Source organism: Bombus bifarius, unplaced genomic scaffold (assembly GCF_011952205.1).
Source record: "Bombus bifarius isolate JDL3187 unplaced genomic scaffold, Bbif_JDL3187 scf7180000008047, whole genome shotgun sequence".
NCBI lineage: Eukaryota > Metazoa > Arthropoda > Insecta > Hymenoptera > Apidae > Bombus > Bombus bifarius.
In genome coordinates, this window is record NW_022884413.1 from 2252600 (window position 1) to 2273688 (window position 21089).

The 21089-nt window shown below is 34.3% G+C and overlaps 5 protein-coding genes across 9 annotated transcripts; 2 read left to right on the plus strand and 3 right to left on the minus strand.

Annotated features, from left to right (window-relative positions):
- The first annotated feature begins 1092 nt into the window (after positions 1-1092).
- Positions 1093-9831, plus strand: LOC117207880 (beta-glucuronidase-like). 4 transcript variants are annotated; one of them, XM_033448552.1, is made up of 13 exons: positions 1093-1390; positions 1470-1558; positions 2540-2669; positions 3261-3443; positions 3604-3702; positions 4360-4536; positions 6018-6250; positions 7018-7297; positions 7479-7753; positions 8030-8291; positions 8726-8914; positions 9337-9475; positions 9563-9831. In XM_033448552.1, the coding sequence occupies exons 4-13, from the start codon at positions 3276-3278 to the stop codon at positions 9742-9744; spliced, it is 2004 nt and encodes a 667-aa protein (XP_033304443.1). In that variant the 5' UTR covers positions 1093-1390; positions 1470-1558; positions 2540-2669; positions 3261-3275; the 3' UTR covers positions 9745-9831. The 4 variants fall into 4 exon arrangements, with proteins under 4 accessions (XP_033304443.1, XP_033304442.1, XP_033304445.1 ...); XM_033448551.1 differs by lacking the exon at positions 1470-1558; XM_033448553.1 differs by lacking the exons at positions 1093-1390; positions 1470-1558 and adding an exon at positions 2386-2407.
- On the minus strand, positions 9776-11339 carry LOC117207881 (zinc finger HIT domain-containing protein 3). The gene is made up of 2 exons (XM_033448555.1): positions 10963-11339; positions 9776-10551 (listed from the first exon to the last, which is right to left on the minus strand). Exons 1-2 carry the CDS (start codon positions 11031-11033, stop codon positions 10215-10217), a joined length of 408 nt encoding a protein of 135 aa, XP_033304446.1. The 5' UTR covers positions 11034-11339; the 3' UTR covers positions 9776-10214.
- Positions 11340-12799: 1460 nt separating this feature from the next.
- LOC117207963 lies at positions 12800-14107 on the minus strand. The gene is made up of 4 exons (XM_033448706.1): positions 13956-14107; positions 13731-13868; positions 13380-13526; positions 12800-13108 (listed from the first exon to the last, which is right to left on the minus strand). Exons 1-4 carry the CDS (start codon positions 14022-14024, stop codon positions 12962-12964), a joined length of 501 nt encoding a protein of 166 aa, XP_033304597.1. The 5' UTR covers positions 14025-14107; the 3' UTR covers positions 12800-12961.
- Positions 14108-14724: 617 nt separating this feature from the next.
- LOC117207892 lies at positions 14725-18305 on the plus strand. The gene is made up of 4 exons (XM_033448586.1): positions 14725-15596; positions 15791-15901; positions 15978-16241; positions 16324-18305. Exons 1-4 carry the CDS (start codon positions 15365-15367, stop codon positions 16518-16520), a joined length of 804 nt encoding a protein of 267 aa, XP_033304477.1. The 5' UTR covers positions 14725-15364; the 3' UTR covers positions 16521-18305.
- On the minus strand, positions 18248-21077 carry LOC117207891 (radial spoke head 1 homolog). Of its 2 annotated transcripts, none has more exons than XM_033448583.1 (6): positions 20990-21077; positions 20554-20773; positions 19704-19930; positions 19495-19602; positions 19213-19431; positions 18248-18738 (listed from the first exon to the last, which is right to left on the minus strand). In XM_033448583.1, exons 1-6 carry the CDS (start codon positions 21047-21049, stop codon positions 18589-18591), a joined length of 984 nt encoding a protein of 327 aa, XP_033304474.1. In that variant the 5' UTR covers positions 21050-21077; the 3' UTR covers positions 18248-18588. The 2 variants fall into 2 exon arrangements, with proteins under 2 accessions (XP_033304474.1, XP_033304475.1); XM_033448584.1 differs by having other exon boundaries at positions 20554-20824; positions 20990-21039.
- Between the last annotated feature and the right edge of the window lie 12 nt (positions 21078-21089).

A 21089-nucleotide genomic window follows, 5' to 3' on the forward strand; every position in this document is an offset into this window, starting at 1 on the left:
TCGGTTATTTTCCAATTATTCGAAAATATAAAAGGCGATATTTTTAAAACATAACCGCGTCACGCATCGATAAAAGTTATATACACTTGTTAAGAAAGCTAATTCTGTTATCTTTTACCCAGTGAAATATGTGATAATCATAACGAGTATACGAAGAAAATGCCTGCTACAATGCGATAAAGTATAAAGTTCAAGTATATGCACGCAGAGAATTCAAACAGTGTCATCGCGATAACGCAATCTTTAAGTAAAAGGGAACGTCAGGCAAGAAATCCGGAAACTAACCTGCAAATGTTAACGAACTCTGTTTACACGGAATACTAATTTAAGATTCACTCAGAGTTAAGGTACCTGCGGCTAAGCGTAGCATACCTTGGACTTCATTTTCTCGGAACAACCAGCCATGTTATCCTGTTTCCCGATATCTTCCGAATAATCGCAATTAATTGCCAGACGAATTGAATATAACGGTCAATAACGATCCTATACCGAATCCTGTTATTCATGGCGGATTCAAAATACTCGATTTAATTATTTAAAACGACGAGAAATTCGTCCACAGCCTAAGAAACATATCGTAGGAAACAAAACATTCTTCGAACGATATAACGGATTTAAACGAATCGCCCGACCAGTCAAACGTTCAACCGCCTTATTGGCAAAAAATCAACGAGGATGAAATTCACCCGTCGCCGATTATCGCACATGTTTCAACGAAATTCTTGCATTACGAAACTACCCAAGCCTTCGACTTCCCTCGAATGCTAAAATTTCTATAAATACGACATTTTCTTGAAGCTTAAGCTGATCCAGGGAAGAAGGTTACGCGAATATTCCAATTACGCCTCTATGTTTTCACGTGGTTGATAATTAGAACGATAAAAAGAAAGAAAGAAAGCGAGTAATTTTCGCAAACTGTGCGATTAAAATTTCAGAGAAACAAGACGGCGATCCGGAACGTCTCTGATAAAAAGATATCCGGTAGTGCTAGAAACTAGTCTTTCCGATGATCTCTTTCATTCATGTCGTTGAATCAGAAGCGATGATACGCGGCGACGTAACGTTGTAGCCGGTTGGGCGCGGACACCCGATATATAAGAGCAAGCCAGTCGGTTGGCGAGCCACAGTGCGGTCCGATGGGATAGGTACAACCGATTCTCTAGTCTAGTAGCGTGTAAGATCCCAACAGGAGAGAACGTGCCAAGTTCCAACGACGCGACGAACGATGCTGCATTAACCGCGTCCGGAAACGAAGAAACCATCGTAACTTTTCCTTTCTTCGGATAATTATCGCGAAACTGTTCGAACCAACGATTTGCAGTGTCTGTTGCGCGACAATCTTCTCGAATGTTTGCCATTCGATAAACTTTTCCATCTAAATACAGAACAGGTGAGTGTTTCGTACCAAATTGATCTTGATCGATAAGAACATCGAAAGTAATTGGTTCGCAATTGGGAAATCGATACAGGTGATCGTTCATCGCCAGGGAACAAATCTCGCGATTGAAATACGCGGATCGTAGACATTTAGAGAAGAATAGGAAGAAGAATCTGATAGGTAACGATTTTCCCACTTCTCTGTGCGAGCACGTGTACTTACGTAGATCTTCCGTTTCGCGTGTAACAAGCCGGCGAGTTAAAAATCTTCTTTCAAAATTCTTTTTTCAAAGTTAGATAATTCGTCGTGTGCGTCATTTTCGTAACGATAAATCACGTTTCCGATCGAACGTGTCTTACTATCGGCGAGACATTTCTCGAATTCGCGTAATTTCTCGTTTCAAGCTTATGCAAAAATTCTCGACGAGGGACAACGTTTCTTTCGTTCATTGAAACGAGAGCGTGGGATATAAAAGTTCGAGAGCCGTAACAAGATCTGTTGCACGTCCTTCTAAAAGTCTGGTCCTACTATGCTGAAATAGAAACTTCCAAATTGTATAAATAAAGCGGAAATAACAAATCTGATTACAACAGAATGCTGACTCGCGTTTGCCCTTTAACTCATCGATTAGGCCGATGAGCATTAATAAAAAGACTATCGCAAATTAAAACCAACAAAGATAATAATACTAATAACGAATAGCGTTATCTGCGGTTGAAGTAAAGATCAACGATTTGGTCAAGATAATAATCAATAATATAACAAATTAGATCCAGCAAAGGACTAGAGTAGACGATACAAGAATATTTTAAGAACAAAGATAAAATATTCGATAGCGACGAAGCATTCTCTCGTCTAATACGGTCTAATACAAGCGTATCGTGCTCTTGCAGTTGGTCAGGAAAAGATCGAAATTTTCTGTACACATCGACTTTAGCAAAGCACAAACAACTACGAGCAATCGATGTGCGAATACGTTTCTTTGAATGTCGATGAGAAATTAAGGATCGTTTAGCGGTGATTCCGCAGGTATTTGCGAAGCATGCGTATAATCGCATGTACAATGGTAAATAATTGGACTGTCGATACCGTCTGTGAAAATATCATTCCCATCGTTACAAACAGTGGCAATTGTTACATTCTCATGATGTCCATTCGTAGAATTAGGGACAGCGACGACGGTGTGCACGTGCGACACGAGGAAACGATTTGATGCTTTGGGAAGGGAAGTCTGCTCTCGTAGGAGGGCACCGTGCCAGGAAGCCGATATTGATGTGAACGAGACCCTACGGTACACACCACTTACTACCTCCTTTTATATTAAGTTAACCCATTAATAACCAGCATTAATTTTTTATACACGCGGCCGAGGATGTTGCCTCTGTCGATCGGATGCAACGATCGATAATTAGGATTTTTCATGCCTTCGATCAAGTGTCTTTAACGAAGTCAATTTTAAAGTTTCGACGAACGACAAAATTAAGAATTAGATACACGTAGTTGCACGTTTATCGTAAATAGTCTCGAACATTTAATATTTTACATTTAACGTACATATTTGACATTACGGATTTCTAATTCTTTATCGTTAACCGATATCGCTGACTACTCGTATAATTGAATTCAAATACACAGCACGAGCCTAAATAAAACGTTACAGGCTATTTCCTCAGAACCAACGCAGACGTCGATTCCTATTTTTTTTCCTATTTTACTTTTCGATGTTTCTAGGACGATCGCGAGGAGGCAAACATTTATCTTAAACGATTGCAATAAATTCACCGTTAATAAAAATTCCTTGTTGAAAAAGTACTTCGCCATAGTTTCTTGCGTTTCCAAAGTAAATAGAAACGTAATCTTTCGTTCGGTTATTTCGTTTCAGGAAAATCACGGAAAAATGTGGCGTTTAGTGTTTCTTGTAATTAGCGCGGTAATGGCCGGGGAATCGGGTCCAGAAATTGAATATCCCGAAACTCCGATAGAATATTCACCTCTGCCCCAGGAAGAGGATATGCCCTCGCCACTCCCGGGAATGTTATATCCACGGGAAAGTGAATCGCGAGAGGTAATTTGGAATTTCTTATTTCTATCAGCGGTACGCGTTGCTTTCGTGTCCGAAATTCTAATAATAAAAAAGCTTTAGCTACGATATTAACATGTCAAATCGCTCATTCGACGATTAGATTATTCAATGATTAAATTTAATAAATTCGTCTGTTATTAAGGTGAAATCTCTAGATGGTATGTGGGATTTTGTCATTTCCCCATCAGGAGACGCGCTAATGGGTTATAGAGAGGCATGGTTTGCCGATGAACTATCGAAGGTATCGTAAAACAAAAAAAAAAAAAACATTTTTCATTTCTCTTATCGTTAAAGCAAATATAGTGTATTCCTATCGATTTAAACAAACGAAAGTAACGTTAAAGCAATACGAAAAGAAAATCGTTTCACAATATCTGTAAGTAAATAGTGGATTCTTATAAAATATAAGAACGTATCAAAATACGTACGAACACGTGTATATAAAAATATTCAAAGTTCGTCGTAATATCTGATAGACGAGATAAATTTTTATTTACGTTTTAACTCTCTCGTTGTATCGATAGAAATATAAATTTGCACGAACATGCGCGATCTACCGAGAACGTTAAAGTCATCGATTGCAAATTGTTATGTTAGATATACCGTATACCTAATACCACACACCACATACATATATATTATAATCATCAATTTTTCATTAAATCGTAGTCTTATCTTAGTAAGTATTAAATTACAGAAATTAGATTTCGGAAAGTTCAAAATGTAAAATAAAAGGTACAGTTTAAGATGACTGGCAAATAGCGAAAGCGATACATTTTGCTTAATTGTACCTGTTGCATAGACACGCAGAATCGAAGTTGCGTAAATATAAGTTTTACGAAATTATACGTTGTCAACGGGGATTCACTTATGTAGGTGTGTATACCGCTTCGTCTAGGTAGGAAATGTGATGCAAATGCCAGTACCTTCGTCGTATAACGACATTACAACCTCCAGGGATTTGAGAGATCATATGGGCGGCGTTTGGTATCAACGATCTTTCTTCGCACCTCCTTCTTGGCGAGAACAAAGAGTCTTTGTCAGATTTGGTTCTGTCAATTACCTCGCGCAAGTGGTAACTATTTTACTTTTCTATTATTTTGCTACTTTGCTATTTTTACAACAATTTTTTCTATCCTTTGGTAACGATTTGGTCGTACGATCGACACAAATTCTTAAATACAAAGAAGATGTAACGAACGGCAAATCATCAAACTTGAAATAGATTTATTATTAATATTTGGTACGCAATCCTTTCTTTTATAACAGCTCTCAGACGATTACGCATTGAACGTAGTAATATCTTCGTGATTTTTGGACCTACTTCGCCCCATTCTTCAAGGAATACTCTTGCTTAGACGTAATACGATGCGTTATAAATTTGTTTTCCAAATTCAGAACAAAGATACACTGCAGGATTTAGATTTGGTATATTAAAAATGATTCACTGTCCAACAGTATAGACTGTATATGTTTGAGATCATTATGCCGTTGAAAATAATAGTCTTGTTCCACATTTTATATTTCCCCGCTTTAAAATATTTAAATAATCACATTTGTCCAGGATATATGACCTCCTACGTCAAGAAAAGCTCATACAACCCCGTACCATTACCCCGTCACCCCTGTGTTTGATGGCTTGGACAATGTTTTATTCATCTAATTCGGTATTCGGTTTTCGTCATATTAAAACCCGTCCATCACATTGAAAAAATATGAAACTTGCTTTCGTCTGAGAACGGTATTTTGTCCCAGAATGCTATATTTTCGTATATACATAATTAACAGGGAACTTCGATCATATATCTTTTCTTACTTTGCTAATTCATGGTATTCGTCTTGCAACTCTTGATTCATATCCAGTAATTCTCAGTGGACTTTCAACTGTTACGAGGCGTCTTTTCTTAGGTTCGCTTTTTACTATTCCAATTATTTCCGAGGATGTAATCTTAGGTTCTTCTCTTGTTGTATCGACCATCTTTCTTTTTCCTCGGTCTGTAAGCCCCTGGACGTCCGCTTCGTGTGCCACTTGTTACATCTTTTTTGCCAAGGAATCGTTTAATCACACTTCTCACGGTATGCGGTTGGACACATAAAAATCTCCAGCCGATGGCACGGAGACGCAGAGTTGTCGGCCAACTTCGGCCGGCCAAAGACTTTTACATGCCTAAACCCATACCGATACTTCCTTTCGAAAGGAATGGTACGACCGAGACGAATAAAATGGGAAAAACTTAGGGCGGCGTTGCCTTGAAAAATAGATTTATCGTTATTCGCAGTGTCCACTTCGAGCCTGACAAAGTTCGCAAAGAAATAATAGTTGCCAACGTTACTTACACGATGGTGGGCAATGTCAATTTTTCTCACGTTACAGCGGGCCATATTCGAAATTCTCCAACTATTTCTTCGAACTTTGCCAGACAGCGGTATGTAATGCCGACATTGTCTGGGTAAAACAGACTCCGCATACCCTGCAGACTTCGCCCGCAACATATAAATACGTATATCGTTTGGTTATACATACATACATATATATATTTTCCTTTTGTATTCTAGTGGATAAACGATGATCTGGTAACCAACCATGAAATGGGTCATCTTCCGTTTGAAGCTGAGATATCTTCGTATTTGATTTATGGCGGTAAAAATCGCATAACCGTCGCAGTTGATAATACTTTGCTTCAAACTAGCGTACCACAAGGAAAAATTATCTTCACTCCCGTCGATAATGGAACGATACGCCTGCAAACTTACACTTTCGATTTTTTCAATTATGCTGGCATACACAGGTAAGCGTGAAAAAGTCAGAGTTTATACGATTTTTATATTCTTATATCTTTCCAATATCAACAAGATATATCGAGCGCTTTCGATACTCGAAACAAATCGAATATAGCTTTGCTTACACAAGGTGGTTGGTAACTGGTGGTACAAGCGGAAAGGGGGTGATTACAAATTTTTCGTTCGAGGCTTTGTTTTCGAGAAAATCGTTGTCTCGATTGACGTTATTTTTTTAATTTTTTAAATTTTTAAATTTTTAAATTTTTAAATTTTTAAATTTTTAAATTTTTAAATTTTTAAATTTTTAAATTTTTAAATTTTTAAATTTTTAAATTTTTAAATTTTTAAATTTTTAAATTTTTAAATTTTTAAATTTTTATTCTATATTTTCGACTTTTTTTCGCGTAGAATCACCCCCTTTCCGCTTGTACCACCAGTTACCAACCACGCTGTACATAAATAGCAAGGAATGTAAAATAGCACAAAATGTATATGTGTATAACTGATTTATATCTATCAAATGAAATTTATATTACGTAGTAAAATGGCCTATTTGTTGGCCTTTCAAAAAGTCTCGCCTTTCTCACTGATGCGTAGAAACAACGGTAACAAAATAGATTCATAGGGATACATATTTACGAGACGAACAAAAGCAAAGTAACAGAGCGGAATAATTTACGCGGAATAGTTGAAAAATACGTGCGAGCAAATTTACCGGCTTTCACCGCAGCGATAAGATATCAGACAGAGTTAACGTAACGTTTCCAAATTACAGACCAGTTTTGCTGCATACAAAACCACGCGTCTATATCGAAGATATCACTGTAAAGACCGGGCTAATCGGTGATACTGGTATCGTAAAATACATAATTCAACCGGCAGGCCTGCAGGAGCATGAAATTCCTATCTGTAGAGTAAGCCTGTTCGATGCCAAGGATATTTTAGCTGTACAGGAGCCTATTTACGGACTTTCCGGTACGCTAAAGGTACCATTTCCTAAGCTCTGGTGGCCTAGGGGTATGAATCCTAGTCCTGGATACCTTTACACCCTAAAGGTATGTAACGTATACCCTATCTCTTTTCTTCGTTGTTCTTCCTTATTCCTAAAATAAAAGTAACACAGTGGTTTAAACGATTCTTGCAAATTATTATCTTCTATCTATATGTCGACCAAAATTTGCCCAAGCCTGCAAAATGGATTGCAAACGTAACCAGGAATAACATTACGATTTTAAGGTTACACTGTCGGTGGCGAATGACAGCAAAGTAGACGTCTACAGGCTTCCAATTGGCATCAGAACATTGGCCTGGACGAATACGAGTTTATTACTAAACGATAAGCCCGTGTACATGCGAGGATTCGGTAGACACGAGGATTCGATTCTGAGAGGACGCGGTCTCGATTTAGTCACCGTTGCTAGGGATCATGAGCTACTACAATGGATCGGTGCTAATGCCTATAGAACCAGTCATTATCCTTACAGCGATGAAGTACTCGATACTGCCGACCGGTAATCCATCCCCACTTTCTACTTTTTATCGTATGAAAATATCCAATATTACCGATGTATAAATTACGTGTCTTTTTTTTTAAACAGTTTTTAATGTAAAAGATCAAGAAGCGGGATCGGGTAAAGCCGAGACCGTGCAATAAGAGTAATCGCGTATATATTATATATCATTTATATAAAAAAATATCACATAAGTCAGGAGAGGTCTGCATACTCTTCAATTCGATTTTACCTTTGGCTGCTACATATATCTTTTATTTTATTTGTTTTCCAAAGGTTAGGCTTTCTCATCATCGGCGAATGTCCTTCGGTAGACACTGAAAATTTTTCACCGATTCTTCTTGCACGTCACAAAGACTCGTTATCGGAGCTCATAAGGAGAGATAAGAATCGACCGTCGGTAATTATGTGGTCCATCGCAAATGAACCCAGGACGCAACTTCCGGAAGCCGGTGAATACTTTAAACAAGTTGCTCATCATACGAAATCACTCGATCCTACCAGACCAATTACTATTGCCATGGCTCGAGCAGTTCAGGTTACTTTCACAAACATTTATATCGTTTAGTCGTTATCGTTTTCCTCGTAGAATAGAATGTTCCAAAAAACTATGTATCGCGTCTTTTCTCTCGACGAAATCTCGATATAAAGTCCACGTTTTTACACTCTTCAATGATGAATTTACCCAGTACGTGGTGGCTGAAGAGAGAATGAAAAAAAACATTGGTTTTTTCGCAAATTAGACGAATAACAGCTGCGATTGCGAAATTTCAATTGTCGAATCGAATTGTATAGAATTGAGTTTGAAATGTCGATACTTTATTCTTTAAAAAAGTGTTTTGTACATTTGTTGCGTAACTAAGCGAATTTTCTTCGATATCGAACGATTTTTTTCCAAATACATGCGTTAATTTATAAAAATTAATACATTTGACTCGAATCTTCGATAAAAATCAGATAATCATTTTGTAGGAAGACAAAGCAGGCGAATACCTTGATGTAATTAGCTTTAATCGTTATAACGCTTGGTATAATAACCCAGGTCGGCTCGATACAATAACGACCAGAGTTATAGAAGAGGCTGAAGCGTGGCACAGAAAATATAACAAGCCTGTGCTCATGTCCGAGTATGGAGCTGATACTATGCCTGGATTACACGAGGTAAGTTATCCAGTAATTACATGGAATTCAAACCAAATCAAAAACAGTAGCATCTTTTAATTTTTTTATGCTTTAGGATTTTCCACGTTGCAAACTTATGACTTAAACATCAGAAGTAATTGTCAATATATTAATATTAATGTCGACGATATTTTATTGTCTTTCAGCTAATTACGAGATCTAATTACATCTTTCATTCGTATTTAGTTAGTTGAGTTAATCCTTTTGCCGATGCGTTTCGTATTAAATATTAGTAAATATTTCACTAGGAATAAAATATCATTTTGAATCTATATATGTATTGTTGCTATCTATAAATTGTTAACAATTACTTTAGTATAAATAAAATCTTTTAAATCTTAATTAAAAGAACTTCTTTGGACTGTAGTTCAAATTTATTAACACTGTTCGTTATTTTCCAGTTGCCTGAATATATATGGAGCGAAGAGTATCAGAAAGAAGTATTATCTAAACATTTTGAAGCCTTTGATCAACTAAGAAACGAAGGATTTTTTATTGGGGAATTTATTTGGAATTTTGCCGACTTTCGAACAGCTCAAAGTAAGCAAAAGTATCGAGAAGAAAAAAACAATTAAAGCTATTAATTAATACAAACACTAATAGTCAATAATAAATTTATGTTTATAGCATTCATTCGAGTAGGTGGCAACAAGAAAGGTGTATTTACAAGAGATAGACAACCAAAAATGGCAGCTTATCATGTTCGAAAAAGGTATTATTTTCTTCAAAAAGAATTGGACGGAACAGAAATACCGACAGATCTCGAAGATTATATATCGCTTCACTATTCTTTTCATTCAAGGCTTTAATCTTTTAGTATTTTGCTATTTTTGTTAATCACTTTTTAAAGAGAACAATTTGTTATTTATCTATATGTAAACATTGTATCAAAGTTATTTGCTTGTTTGTTTCTCTTGGAACATGTAATCTTCGTCTTTATGAAAATGCTACCATCCCTGAAGTCTAAATATTGCCACCATTATATAAGCATACATCAGTTATTACCATTTTATGTTTAATAAATGCAAGTTTTACATTGATTTTTTAATAAATGTTTTTATACAAAATATAACCGGAGATTTATGTTATTTCGTACCTATTTATAACAATTTAAAAATTCATTTGATTAACTCTAATGCTATTTAAACTAAAGAAAAAATTTTCTAGAGGAAATATATTACCGATTATATAGATACAAAGGAGAAGAAGTATAAATATATGAAAATATTTTATCGTAATTTCCTCGTACGTGTTCTAATGTGATATAGATCTATATATATTAACATGATTCATTGTTAACTTCAGGTTCAACAACTTTCAAACAAGCATCTGCCATTTCTACGAATATTGGTTCAGTCATAGCTAAAGCGATAGCTCTTGTTGGATTCTTATCTGTTAAAATTGCACGCATTATATTTCGTACATGCGGATTCTTTAAGCAGTTCTTCAATTCTTCGCTGTGATGTAACTGGTTCAATTTTTCAATGGGAACTGTGTCTTCCGTTGGAAAATCATAATCAATTTTATTCTTCGTATCTTCTATAACTTTGTTCTCCTGAGACTTCGGTGATTGACAATTATTCAGTTTATGCTCCTTACAGCAACCTATGGAACAACTAATACACACAATAAACTATTAAACTAGAGAATAAAGTTGTCTTTAGGGAATATTTATACTTTTAATGTACCACTAACATATAAATATGTCCATATAAAAAAGTTTATCAATTTTGATTAAAAGAAATCTGTTCTTATTATCTATTCTGATAAATCTTCGCTAAACATAAATAGAATTTTCTTATCTCAAAACTAAATAAATACAAACTAATAACAAATATTGTTACATGTTACTATGCATTATCATATTAAATAATTTATATTTTGATTAAAATTACAACATTATCGTTTACAACATCTCATATACATATGATATACATATGTAAATATATTCATATTTCTTAAAATCATTACACATTAAAGCTTATTTAAAATATTGTAACTATGAACATAACCTCTATCATACTTACTAAGCTTCTTCACATACAGGACATTTATACAAACATTTCGTTTTCCCACATATGCAACAAATATTTGCCATGATGATAACCACACCGGTATACCACAGAGTTTTAAACAATTAAATATATCATTCAAATCATTACGCACTTTATGCATCTACCATTTGTGATTGTTTACTTTTGACCGCGTGACTATGACAAAAATTGACAACTCGAATGATAAGTTAAATAATATATTTAAAATATGTTGATTTTATCTATCCATCATTCTATCAAATATAAATGACATAATTAAATTGAATATAAATAAAACTTCATAAAATCAATTTCCCGTGGCTGTGCATGTTTACCGTTATTTTCTTGTCTGGCATTTAATGTCGAAGTTAACATTCTTGCCATGATCCGTAACTATTTTCATAGAGAAAAGTCAAGACTATTCAAACGCGATATTAATATTTACAACATCATTAAAATTAAACAATTTACATAGCATCTAAATAGCTTGATTTTTAACGTATAATATATCATGTGTTCGAAAATTAACAAGATATCCTATTGTGTTAACTACAAGTGCGTTGATCATATAGATTAAAATGGAAATATCAATCTTCCATATTTTTTCAACGATAAATACATACGTATTTATACTAGATATGTTTTTATTGCTATAGAAAAGAATTAAATAAATTCTAATTTCTAAGTTAATCGACACAACGAATGTATAATTTGAAGGATTCAGATACAACAAATGTGGTTTCTTTCAATGAAAAGATTTCAGAAAAAGTCTATCGTCGATCAAAAGGTATTTTAAATTGTTTTGGAAAAAAGTGTTATATAAAATTATTTTTATTCGTAAGTCCATGTACGAACGTCGTTCATTTATTTGTTATTTCAGGTCTCACTGACAGCTTACAAAAAGTAGAAAAATTAGAAAATAATAAAGTAAGTTTAATGATAAAATATATTACGTTTTGGGAAATTTTATATTGAATGTTATTTAATAATTTACTTAATAAATTTATTCTCTTAAAATAACAGCATGATGTATATCAATCACCAGAAATAAATATTAGGAATATAAGAAAGATCAAATGTCTACCTCTAAAATTTCAAAAACTAATGAGTCCAAGGAAAAATACAAAATTGAGTTACCATTTCATTAGTAAGATTTTATGTCATCTATCTGTTAATAATTTTATTCTTATTATTATTTATTTTTTAGCCACATTGCCATATATGTAATATACTAAAATAATAATGGGATTTTGCTATAGAAAAGAATAATAATTCATCAAATGTATTAAATGTGGGAAGAAATAGTAATATCAAAGTAGGTATTTTTAGTTTATTCAAAACTAATATCTGCGTGATATAGTGTAAATAGATAAAGAGAATTTTTTAAATGTTACTTTATTAGCATATATAATAATATTATTACGCTGAAATGGTACTATTTGTTATTGCCTCGCAGCAGAATGTATTCGATGATTCACAAAAGATGGCAGCCCAGTCAGAATTCATACAGGCGTTGGCAGAAGAAAAGTATAGAGCGGATAAAATAAGATTTGGGAATATAAGTAAAGTTAGCATACTTCTCTTGTATCTCCACTTTTTGCTTTGTTATTATCTCTCTTTTTCAAAAACAAGCCATTTTGTTGAGCTTTTTGAAATGTGTCCGGCGAAGAACAATGGAGATTGATTATAAGTGTTTATATAATATTTACAATTAATAATAGAGGAAATGATGCATTTTGAACAATGGTAAAGAATTTTTTATTACAATTTTTATATTACAAAATGGAGCATATATGTATATATGAAAAATAAAGTTAACATAAACCTAAAATTAAGTATCCGTGTGTATGCTAATATCTTTATTATCCAAAGAAAATAGGAGTTACTTTTACAACATTAAGTAACCAATAATTACAATCATGCATTGGATATAATAAATATAAACGTTGAAAGATATCTGGTAGTGTAATTTCGAACGAAATCGAATATTTTATTACTGCTCAACTTCTACTTTTACTTTTAGTGTGGCAATAGAAACTAGATTGTCATCTTGCTTGAAATCAAATTTTGCGACATAATCTCCAGGGTTCATACTGCTGAAAAAATCGCTTACATCGCAATCTGAAAGTGCTTGTTCACCCTAGGTGATGAAAATCACATTTTAATATCAATATGTAGCTTAAGTTATGTATACGTAATATATGAATACGTAAATTAAAAAAAAAAGAGGTACCTATATGTATAACTTGTGCTGTTATACATATAGGTTATATATAATTAGTATTCCTATCAATATAATTAATATATATTATTTTATATATAATATGTAATTATGCAACATTCGACTCAAAAAAAAGAGATTTTAAAAAGTTGATGAAATATTTTGTATTATATGTATATAAACTTCTTACCTGTGCTAAAGAGCACGAATCATCTTCCGAACCTGGGGTTTCTATCGACGCACAGATATCATAGCCTTCCAACTCCTTCATTGGTTTATCAAATTTCTTGTTCATTTCATTAACTACGTCATCGCCGTTATAAATCGTTATATCGGCCTAAAATGGAATATCAAAATATTGCTACCTATCGCATTAACAAGCTTTATAAAGAAATTAGAAAATATATTAAATTTTTGTAGATAACTATCTAATTTACTTAGGAAGGATGATAGGAATGGAGGTGACGAAGCGGAGAAGGTAGAGTCCGAATAAGAGTAAATAATAACGTTAAAATTAAACAATATTTAAATCAAGATATACCTCTATTTCACCTGGACAATCCTGTTTGACAGAAATCTGTGAAGAAATAAGATTATCCGATAGGCTGGGACTCCATGAATCGATTAAGTCGTTGTCTGGGACATCTACGTAAAAATCGGTAATTGTAACTTTGATGGCCTAAAAAATATAAAGAAAAAATTATAACTACTAGAACTATATTATATATTCGATACTGTGGATTTATATAATTGTTTCAATCTTTACCTTGACATGCGATAACGAAACAATAGACAGAATAACCACTGATAATAATTTTTCAATCGATAACTTCATGATGACGGCTTTTAACAGAGATCGTTCAACAATTGTTAGCAAAATCTGTGTTCTCCAAGTGGTGTTCGGTTCATATTTAAAGGCATAAAAAACCTTCTGTGTACTGTGCCGTCGCTATGATTGGTTGTTTCGAAATAATAGATCATTAACAATCGCGTTCTTTTAACATTATAAGTAGATCGAAATAAGTATAATTATGGTTGCGTGACTTTTTATAGTTTATCAAACACGAAATCGCGGGAAGTAAAACTGAGTGCAGAAAAAATATCGTGTATGATATTGTAGAAAATAAGAAAAACAAATAAGATATCTAAGCATCAATTTTTATGTCTGTTATTTAACGAGATTATGGAGAATAGTCTGTAGGATGTTACGTCTACTTCGTTAGTGTTTCGTTTTTCCTCAGATTTCAGGTTTCAGATTAAATAACAATGGAGATTTCAGTTCTATCAGATCAAATTCCTATTATAATATCGACATTTGAAAAAATTTCATTTTACAAATAAAATTTGAGAAAAATTTCTAGATTCGTAAATTGCCTAACTCGATATATTCAAATTTCTGAAAAACGTTTCGCATGCACTAATTTTTTAAATTATCTAAAGCGCTTTAAAGATTATAATTTCGAATAGTCCCGCACTTAGGATTGAGATCTCGATTGAAAATCGACCTATATCGAATATCATCGATACTAATTGATATAGCAAGTATTCGATACAGAGTCTGTCGCACATGGTTTATTGTGGGCATCGTAGCGCAAATGCAAGTTGCCGAATTAATGGAGTTTGAAGATAACTCCGTTATGTTATAAACCCGATAAGAAATGTTGCATGCTTTTGCGGTGCAACGATTTTGCAGTGATTCGCTTAACCAGAAGTGGGCATAATCGAATGTAGATGCCGGTTCGTGTAATAACATTGTTTTGTGTTTTCTGAAACGGGGTGTAACAGTTCTTGTGCATTCCTAGAGTATATATCTTTTTTTCTTTTGAAATGAAACTGAACGTTGCATAATTTTTGCCTTCTGCTCGTTCAGTGAACTTCAAACAAATCACCGTTGTGAGAAATTTTCAACAGCATATACGTTGTACTTGAAATTGTTTATTTTTCTTTAACTGAATCAACAATCCAATTATAGCCGAAAGCACATAAAATCGATCCCAATTACGCGATTTGTATCTTTTTTAAGAATTTGTGCCATATTTTAATATTATGCAGTTTTAAACGACGCACGAACAGATACCAAAGTAGCCTGAGCTATTTATAGGTTAGAAAAATACATGCGTGCTGTTGTCAGTTGCGACAACGGCGAATCATCAAGTAATCTTTAATGCAAACCCTATGCATTGGCTTCAAGCAACCAACATACGTGAAGAGATGCCGTTAAGTCAAATAAATCAAAGTAATTTTGTTAGTACCAGTGAAAATGTAAATCCTAGCACTGAGATAGCATCAACTTGTTATACCCCTCCACCTTCGTATCACAATATTAATTTACCTCTGGGACACCCATCGACTCTGACTAACGATTGTGGTGCACCACCTACCTATGAAGAAGCCATAGATCCAAATGGTAAATAATATTCTTAACAGAATACGTATCTCTGTCTGTCTCGTATTGTTTCTGTAATTTCATCGAAGCGAAGACAATATCTCTACCATCCCATTCTCTACGATATCATTGCAGAGAAATCTTTGTTCGGTTTAATTTTGAATAACAATTTATAGGATTGGAATATTGAAGAAGCGATTGTTTCTATTTTTTAGCTCCACCTCCGTCTTATGATTCATTGTTTGGTCGTATGAGGGAAGCTCATAAAGTTTCAAAAGGAGTGTTTGATTTTTTGAAAAATATTATTGTTTTACTTCTAGGCACTAGTAAGCAAAAATGTGAATTAATATTTTGTTAGGTTTTAATACAAGGATTATTAATTTTGTATTTCAATGGTTGCAGTTGGATGTACTATTATCTTAGGAGTAACAATAGTAGTTCCAATATGTATGGTGGTCATTGGAGGAATTTATCTTTATGATTGCCCACAAGGAGAGTATATTCCTGTTTATTTATTAGTGGGTGGTGGTTTTGGTGTTTTCAAGCAGTTGTTGCATTTATCTGCAAGAGTACGTCAACGTCAGGAAGAACGAGACGAGGAAAGAATGCGACAAACTCCCACGCAAACACTAATTAATTGTTTTATGCTTGGCTGGTTTATTATAGGTTAGTAACACAAATATACGAATCAAATGTTTCTTTGGGTGTTTATAATTTTCCAATTTTTATACTCTGTGTTTGCCCACAGGCTCAATGTGGGTATATAAGGAATATGAGCCAAATTACGATCCATCTCTTGGCAAATACTGTAACAAAACATTGTATTTATTCGCCTTTTGGCTAATTACAGCGGTTTACATATTTTTGGGAGTGATAACCGCTGGCTTTTGCAGCATTTCAGTAGCAAGCATCGCGTTTCAAAGACCACCGCCCGATCTAATGTAAAACACTATGGAGTCATTTTAAAGGAGAGAAACAGTCGTTCAGAAATCTATCATTTTGGGAACAAAACGACAAATTGAAAACAAACATTTTTTGTGAATATACAAAAATCACGTTATAACAGGGCACAAAATTTCGTCCACGCTTTACGTACCTGAGATGCTTAAAACAACAATCTACAAACGGATCGTTTGCACATTTAAAATGCACATAAAATGCGTTCGAATTCCAAAATTTGATGGTTGCAATCGTCGCAACGTTCCTTGATTTTTGAAGCATACTCGATTGCGTTTCAATGTCTAATTAATTAAGGCGACTTTTGCTATGAATCAGGTCAAATCTTTCTTAAAATTGGTGTATATGTAGAAAAAGTGGAAAGGAAAGAAGGAAGTAAAAATAGTCGACGATGTTTTAATCGACTCAGGGCTGTGGATATTTCGCAACAAATGCGAATTTTTTTGATATTGTGCCAAGAAATCGTAAAACCGTAAAACGGAGTATTTTGCTATCGAAATATTGGTCGCTCGTATCAACATCCGATTCGAATACTTAACTGGAGTAGAATCTCGGGACGTGTTATAAAAAGAAGAGAGAAAAAAATATTCTAACATGGAAGTGTCATCGAGGACTGTGATAACATATACGAGAAATTATGCCGTCATTAACGTGTTGATTCATGACATTCATATTGTGGCGTCTAATTAAACAGCAGCTGTTCTTTTACAAGTGAAAATGGTTACATTTACTTGTACAATAGCTTATTGTTGAAAGACTGCGATACTTCGCAAAACACGTTTTTTTATTCCTTTGCCCTCTCCTCCGTCCTTTTAAAACCTTTCGACCTTCATTGAGGCTTTATGTCAATGTAGTCGAATAACCGTTTTATAAAGACTCGTTTGAAGATTAAGGAGTAAACTATATATATATAAAATATACATATGTATATTAAAATACATGCTCCTTTTAGTATTTCGAAACTATTTGAACGCCAGTATTTAATAGTGCCGTCAGAAAGAACAATTTTTAAGAAATCTTCGTATTTGATTGGTATTTAGGTTAATGTAGTGGAGGATGGAGAATTTTCGATTGGAAAAGCAAAATGTATTCCTCGACGTTTTATTAATGTAAAAAAAAATGTTCTCCACTTTCATATGGCTTATGAACTAATCTGTACTATTTGTATTTTTTCAAAGCAGCATTTTCGTCTTCCTATTTATGTCCGGTTCAACCAAATGTTGTAAATATATTTCGAAATCATATCTCTCTCTCTCTCTCCATCTCTCTTTCTCTCTCTCTCTATATATATATATCTATCTATCTATGTATCTGAATATTTACGTGTTTCCATCGACGAACGTAATTTTGAAATACACACGCTTGTACGTTATAAAAGAGAAAAAGAAATAAAAAAGAAAACTTAAATAATCGAACGACACTAGCGAGCTTGCGCTTTCAAGAATACATATAGAAAACACACAAATCATTTGCGTATCTAAAACTATGTTAAACCGATCTTTGGAGTAAAGCTGAATAGACTGCAATCGTTGAGCGTACGCTTAGCTAATATTATGAAAACATATCCTCGTTATATCTGTTGCTGATATTCAATGTAATACACCTTACGTATGTACACATATACGTTACATATATACTTTAAACACTTCGTCAAATGAAACTTCCAAACAAGACCTACGTGTGCCTGTAAAATAAGTTCTTTACATTGTCTGATATTATGGGCACATACGCACATTTATTATTATAATTTCCTAAATAAAGTGCTTAAAAACACGTTGCGTTTTTGCCTAACCACATGTAAAATTGGTATCGAACATGTATAAGTTTATATTGTATTATAATTATCTTTTTATACTTTTATTTGTTATTGTGAGAAATATTTTAGCGAATTTGTATAACCTTTCTCCTTGCGCACAATGCTATCACCTTCGGTAAGAAAATAATATTGAAATTAGATCATAGAAAAGCTTGATTCTTTAACAAATGGCGCAAAAGTTTATAATCGAAGGAAAAAATTAATATTTTTTATTTCACATTTAACGTTGATTTTTTTAAATTAAATTGCTTCAACGAACGATCCAGGATAATCAGCGTCTTCGTAATAACGGCCGCCTTCACCTTCGTATTCGTCTTCGTACTTTAAGTACCGTTCCGGTGCCATTATTAAATCTTCCGAACACCTATCTAATAGAGAGTCCACAGATACCTAGAAATTAAATATTTTTTAAGCGATCAAACTAGAATGAAAAAATATCGATTATCCTTCGTTATTAGAGTTGTACGAAAGGAACTCGTATTTGCGAAGCTTCATCACAGATAGCTCGTTGAGTGACTCAATTGTTTACGGAATTACAAAAACGGATGTATTGCGTAAGATAAAGTGAGATTCCGAATGCAGGTATCGCGATTTTATTAATAAACACAGTGTCGACAATCAGTCAGATAAAAATGGAAATAATTGGAAATATTCATTGAAAGCCTAAGCAATTATTTCAGATGGTTCGTTTGTTCTACTTGCATTTTTTTAAAGCGAATCTCTGCACGCTGAAGCAAATTTTTGAAATCTGAATATCGTGGAATAGTTGCGCGGTATACGTTTATATATAAGCATGGTTTAGTGAAGAAGGAACGAGCACGCCGTGTACATATATATAATTCCAATTGATTATGCATATCTCACCTCTTCCTGTAGAGGTACTGGCTCAGGTGGCAATAAATCAGCATTATACGGCGTAATGCAACGGGCTCGCCATAATGCGATAACGCCTTTCTTTAAAGCAAGCGGTTCAAATGGCTCAGGTTTAGCTTCTTCCAGTTTCACACCCTCGGTATCTTCTAATCTTTTATTTCCTTCGCCAGCCTCGGCTTCTAACGTGGCAGGTTCAGTTACTTGTCCTTGCTGAATCGAATATTTATTATCCTTACGTAAGGAAGATAAATATCTTAAAAAACGAATTCTCACCTCGACAGGTTCTTCCTTTGTCTCGTCGTAATCAGGATCTTTCACGTGCACGTAGTGTCCATGTTGCATGCAAGCGTTTTCAAAAGTGAAGCAGCCGCGTCCATAAGGCTATTACGTTACACTTTTATTAGTATTTATCCACGCTTTAATATATATAGTAACGTATTAATAAAACATTTTGGAAATAATTCGTATAAATATTAACTCGCCAAATTCAGTTGCCAAAATCCGTGGAATCGATGTCGAGGGTGAATTAATTGCCCAGGCCCTTGCATACGATCTCTGATCCACGTGCCCATAAATTTCGTGTTCGTGTCGGCGTAAAGATAAGATCCCATGCCGTGTCGAAAATTTTTCTTCCAGGAACCTTCGTAAACGTCGCCATTTACGTAATAATATACGCCAAAACCATATTTCATGTCACGTTTCCACTCACCTACGGAACGCGTGAAAAACTTCGTACGAACATACGTCTGTACGTACGTTGATTTTCGAGTTATGGACGACCGAAGAAAATTTTTTCAAAGTCTTCGGCGCAAAGACGCGCAGACGCTTCCGATACTTTCTTCGATCGTTCATAATTCGCAGAACGTAGAACGTACGGTTCTTAGCTACATATTTTAATACGTAGATTCATTGCCTAAAGCATGAACATTTATTTACGAATCACCCTGTATGGTTACGGAGGAAAATTCACGCCACTTAAAAATGCCAGATCTCATAAAGGATATAACCTAGCAAACACGAAGATGGTGCCCCGCTGAGGGTAGCCACCCGCATGATAATCAAACAGCCAAAAAATTCTACCAAATGTCTAAATCGGACAAATCGTGAATGTAAACAACTAAATAAAAAAAAAAAAAACTTAAAAATGTGAATCGTGCTTTAAAACGATAAGAGAAAGATAGAGATTTCATTAAATAAAAGGCTTCGGATAGTACGAAAAAAGGCTTAAAAGTTTGAATTTCATCATTTATTTATTATTAAATTGTTAGTTAGGCTGAAAATCGACCATCCTTTGTCGTCATCCTTGCCCAATGGCTATCTGTCGTCTCTTACCCTCGTATCGCGTTCCATCAGGGTACCAAAATGTTCCTTGGCCGTATTTAACGCCTTGTCTCCATTCACCGTCGTAACGAGCACCGTTTTTAAATACGTAAAGTCCCGCACCGTGCCTCAATCCCTTGCAATATCGTCCGACGTACATATCGCCGTTTGGAAGCAAAGCTTTTCCATTACCATGCCTATCACCTTTTTCATTTCTTTCACCTTCGTAAAGCTGCAAACGTATTCCGATACGAAGGAAGGTTAATTACGAAGGTTAACTTTCCTAATAAGATAGGACGAAGCTATGAAATTCAACTTGATAAACCGATTTGATAAGTTTGCAATACTCTTGTAAATTGTACAACTAAAAATTACTCTTATTCGTTGTGAATCGTAAATAAAAAGCTCTCTCGATCGGAAGACATCGGAAGTTATTAATTTAACGTACTCCTAGTGGATTTACTTCCTCTTCTCCTCTCTCGCCAGCCATTTCTCCACCTTCCAACATATTATCGTATATGCGCGAACCACCCTTGCCCTTGCAATGT